The sequence below is a fragment of the Mugil cephalus genome, chromosome 19 (assembly GCF_022458985.1).
Source record: "Mugil cephalus isolate CIBA_MC_2020 chromosome 19, CIBA_Mcephalus_1.1, whole genome shotgun sequence".
Taxonomy (NCBI): domain Eukaryota; kingdom Metazoa; phylum Chordata; class Actinopteri; order Mugiliformes; family Mugilidae; genus Mugil; species Mugil cephalus.
This window is the reverse complement of record NC_061788.1, coordinates 22,732,319-22,737,039: the sequence shown is the minus strand read 5'-3', so window position 1 is coordinate 22,737,039 and position 4,721 is coordinate 22,732,319. Positions and strand designations below refer to the sequence as shown.

At 40.1% G+C, this 4,721-nt stretch overlaps 1 protein-coding gene across 5 annotated transcripts; it reads right to left on the bottom strand.

Annotated features, from left to right (window-relative positions):
- Positions 1-429: 429 nt before the first annotated feature.
- Positions 430-4,074, bottom strand: ntmt1 (N-terminal Xaa-Pro-Lys N-methyltransferase 1). 5 transcript variants are annotated; one of them, XM_047570630.1, is made up of 5 exons: positions 3,925-3,942; positions 2,062-2,154; positions 1,806-1,965; positions 1,057-1,309; positions 430-850 (listed from the first exon to the last, which is right to left on the bottom strand). In XM_047570630.1, exons 3-5 carry the CDS (start codon positions 1,962-1,964, stop codon positions 594-596), a joined length of 669 nt encoding a protein of 222 aa, XP_047426586.1. In that variant the 5' UTR covers position 1,965; positions 2,062-2,154; positions 3,925-3,942; the 3' UTR covers positions 430-593. The 5 variants fall into 5 exon arrangements, with proteins under 5 accessions (XP_047426586.1, XP_047426584.1, XP_047426583.1 ...); XM_047570628.1 differs by lacking the exon at positions 3,925-3,942 and adding an exon at positions 2,284-2,611; XM_047570627.1 differs by lacking the exon at positions 2,062-2,154 and having other exon boundaries at positions 3,925-4,074.
- Between the last annotated feature and the right edge of the window lie 647 nt (positions 4,075-4,721).

The following is a 4,721-nucleotide window of genomic DNA, read 5'->3' as shown; positions in this document are numbered from 1 at the left end:
ATTGATTTATTTTTCAACTCAAATTGCTTATTTGTCCTATGCTTTTATTACAGAGTGCAATGACACAAAAAAATGAATAATTTTTAGTAAAACTGGAAAAGTGTGGTGTTCTTTTGACCGGCAGTGTATGTATGTGTGACAGAAGTTTCTCCTGTTCTCCTTTTCTCTCTATCTTCTCTGTTTCTACCTGGCTAGCCTTCAGCAGATGGGTCCCTCCATATGAGCTGGGTTCTGCTCAAGGTTTCTTCCTGTTAAAAGGGAGTTTTTCCTGCCACTGTTTCCCCCAGGCTGCTCTGGAGGTTTCAGGCCAGTTTTTGTAAAGTGTCTTGAGATAATTTGTATTGTTATTAGCGCTATATAATTGAATTGAATTGTTGGTCAGCTAATACTGGGAACAAAGATGCAGTGAAATCCAGAAGACAACCAATATAAAGGTGAGTCATCGGTTTTAATGACTAATGGGAAATAAATAAACATTTAGCAGAACAATTATAAACGGTGATGACACAATGGCAGAATAACAAACCTGGAAAAGACAAAAGACAGCAACAAGCTGTTTCACAAATGTAAAAGTTTCCCCCTCCCACAGTCTTCTATCTGAGAGCCAGTGTGTGGACTTGATAGATCTCCTTTGGAAAATTTGTTTGTTGCTCCTCATGGATGATTCGGAGGCCTGCTCTACCCACCAGGCCACGAACTATTTTGAGATCTCTACACACACTGCTGTCTACCTCATCTGGCACCACACCCTCATAAGACACATTGTCCTTGATAACAATGAGGCCATTGGGCCGCAGGGCTTTTTGGCAGCGTTGCAAGAACTCTACCAAGTGGTCATCTGTCAGGTGACCTGAGGGCGGAAAAAAGCAGGAAAGATGCTCAGCGCAGAACACAGCAGCCTCTGACTACATTGACTACAAGTATGAAAACCATAGGCCTTATGTGAAGTAGCTCAATGTATTGTCTGAGTATAAATCATTCACACAGGCATGACAGTAAACACAATGACTCTCGATAATTTTTACTGACAAATGGTAGCCACAAAGTGAGACTCACCAATGACCCACTGAATCCAGATGACATCATAATGTCCATGCTTTGGTACAAAGTCCTGCAGGCCACAGCAGAAGTAGTTACCCACTCTCTTCCCCTCTTCTCCCAGGTACAACTTGGCTTTATCCAGAAACTCCTGTGTCACATCTACCAGGTCAACGGTTTTGAACAGTGGCAGCAGCAATCGCTTAGTAATCCTCCCGATACCTGCTCCACAGTCCAGAGCACAGCCTGCGTCCGTCTTCCCCTCCCCTTCCTTCAGAGGAACAACACAAAGTTCAATGTTGAAAGAAACTAAGCTAACTCAATCCAGAGTCTCCTCCAGAACTGTACTTAGGTCAACTTGGAAAAGCCTTCAAACCATTTAATATTAGAAGAAAGGACAAATTTATGCTCTGCAACAGTTGAGGAAAGACAAATTATAGACTAAGGATTTTGGAAATCCATCCTAGTGTGACATTATACTACTGCTCAACTTGCACTGATTACTTAAGATGAAATTTTGGAGCAGTATTGTGTTTCCCTTATATGCTACCTGAGAATACAGAATTCCTGTCCTCGAAATCTGTTACATCACATGGGTGGGAACAGTTTTTTCACGTGTTTTGTTCCAGTGACACAGTTACAAATACTTTAACAAATTACATTTATAACCACCTTAGTAAAAGTGGAATGTTCTACTCAAATAGTCAATACTCGCATTTCAGGTTTTTCATTCAATGCTGTAATAACATCTTTAATGACTTTCTTACACCAAGTAATTTCTCCAGGAAAGCTTTGGATCCATTGATATCGATGCTGGAGATGCTACCATAGCCACCCAACATCCCATCCACGGTGGGGGACACCTCCTTCCAGTAGTCCTCAGCATTGGAGTAGAAAGTCGCCTCATCTTCTGCTATGTCACCCATCCTGTCACACCCAAAATAAAAAAAAGGGCTAGCACAGGTCACAACACAAATACTCATTCAGCAGGTTTCAAACAGACGGTTATGTTGACGTTCCTACTTTCATATTTGTATGGGGCCACTTCACAGAGCGGCTGTCAATAGCAGTTCTCATCATCATGTCATCACATCCTGTTTTTATAGCATAACATACCTAAATGAAAAAAATCGACAATTGAACATATATTCAATATATAGCATTATACTGACAACCTGACAAAAAGCACCTTTGCAAAAAAAAAAAAAAAAAAAAAAGTATTTGACGTGTACTCCCATCCATTACCTCGGAAGTGGGGCTTGTGACCAAAACTGCAGGCAGTCACCGGGGGAGCTCCACTTCCTTTTGCTTCACTTTGGAGAACTGTCATGGTGTCCTCTTTTCTACAGTCTAACGGCACACGTGTGAAACACCTGCCAGAGCGTTTAATCTGGCCCATAACATGTATTGTGGAGTGCAAAACATTACATAGAAGACAGCAGTCTTTCAATGAAAATAACCCAGGACTACACAACAGACAGAAATGTTAAAGATTATCAGTGTTTCTCAATTCAGGTCCTCGGGACCCAGTGCCCTGCATGTTTTCGATGTTTCCCTCCTCCACCACACCTGACCCTTACCCTCACTAGGGTCGCGGGGGTTGCTGGAGTCTATCCCAGCTGTCATCGGGCAAGAGGCGGGGTACACCCTGGACAGGTCACCAGTCTATCACAGGGCTAACACAGAGACAAACAACCATTCACACTCACACCTAGGGTCAATTTAGAGTCACCAATCAGCCTAATGAGCATGAGGACCTTCTCGCCGGGAGGCATCAGTACTAACCAGGGAGCCACTGTGCTGCCCATATCTAAAATAAACAAACTTATTTGAGTTATAGCATTTCTTTTTCTGTTTTTTTTTTTTTTTTTTTTTTTATTGATTAGATTGTAACTGTTTCTGTTCTTTGATTAGAGGTAAAAAGCACCTTTAGCAGATAAAAATTACAGATCGTACCTTTTAACTCCTTGTGCTGTTACATCTTTGCATCTAAAGTGGACTGGCAACTTCTCAGACATTTGACTATACTTAGGTCCTGCTGTTGTAAATGCTCATTCATTAACTTGACTTTCTGCTACATGCACCGTTTTAAGTGTAATGGAAAGAAGCAGCAGCCAACTCTAGATGCATTTAGCCATAGTTCAGCTTTCAGCGCCCATCTTGTGACCACGACAAAGGGCATACATTCCCTCAGGTTCCAGTAAACACAACAGAGAGCACTAGCAACCATGAATGACAGGAATATATTTATTAGGAGTATGCTAATTCAAATGTACATTACTCATTTACTGCTGTTGTTAGATCTTGATTGGAATGACTGTAGGAAACACTGCACTGAATTACTCTCAATGCAAAATCCCAGCATTTGAACTCAACGTGTCACTGATATGAAGTTACACAAATTCACAAATGTGTATTATCACAGGCTTTTAGAACAGTTTTATTACACAATTTAATATGAAATGCTAAAAATTCCCATGCGGTTTTGGCCGCTGTGGACTATATTGACTGTAAAAAGGTCTGGCTCTTACCTCATCCGATACTCAGCAAAACCATAAAAACTATTGTTATTTATTATAAGTAACTTGTATGACTCACGACAACAGCACATATATTTTATTCCGTTAACTCACAATAAGCTTAATCAAATATTACACTGTCAGCACACTTGCCAAATGACCAACAATATAGTTTGCATGACAATGTCGCACTTTTATTACAGTCTAAGTGAAGTTGTTGAGGCCCTACACGTGGTAACTTGCAGTAAATTTACTTTTAGCTAACGGGCTAGTTCGCCACCGAAAGCGCAGCTACCGCTCTCAGATTGCGATATCACCATCATGATTTCAAAACTTAATAAAAGCAATTCTTTATAACAACACTAACCTCTTGTGTGTCAGCGCAAGGCTCCCCACCCCACTCTACCCTGTCCTGGCGTCCGTGTTTCTATTTTCTATTTTAGACCTTCGCTGCACAAGGCAGGCCTCACGTCATTTCCTTATTTGGTTCCTGGCAGAAGTGACGACAGTAGCCTTTACTTCCTGAAAGTATGGCGAGCACTCAGAAAGGTCTGGCTCTTACCCAACCGACCAAGATACAACAAATTTAGAGAAATTTCGTTTTAGATAACCAATAGAAACTTCAGAAGACAGATTGATTCGACCTACATGTTTTGTTCTGTAAATAGTGAAACTGTTACTCTTTTTGTGGCACTACCCCATTGTGCAAACCCATTTGCAATCCCATTTAAACCCCATTTAAAATTTTATTGTGCATAATATTGGGGAAAAAAATGTTTTGGAGGGATGTGTTGTTCGGACTCTTTCACTAATAGAATTAAGGCAAATCCCATTGAAACATTAATCATCAATCTCATTTTATAACTGGTGAAATACATTCACATTGTTTACATTAAGTCCTCCCTTTATCAGAAGGCAGTGTTTTTTTTTAACAAGCTATTGAACATCTCACAGTAACAGAATAGTAATATATACATTGACTGAAAGGAGTAAAAAGTTTTTTTTAGGCAATAGAAAGAATATTCAATTTCAATTCTATTTTATTTATATAGCATCAATAACAATACAACTGTCTCGAGATGCTTTACAAAAACTGACCTGAAACTTCCAGAGCAAGCCTGGCAAGGAAAAACTCTTTTTTAACAGGAAGAAACCTTGAGCAGA

Coding starts and splice junctions, on each gene's coding strand:
- ntmt1 (XM_047570627.1), bottom strand. CDS start 1,964: ATGGGTGACATAGCAGAAGATGAGGCGACTTTCTACTCCAATGCTGAG. Junction 1,310..1,805: donor TCCTGGAGAAATTACTTGGT/GTAAGAAAGTCA, acceptor GTTCCTCTGAAG/GAAGGGGAGGGGAAGACGGA. Junction 851..1,056: donor CTGGATTCAGTGGGTCATTG/GTGAGTCTCACT, acceptor TTCCGCCCTCAG/GTCACCTGACAGATGACCAC.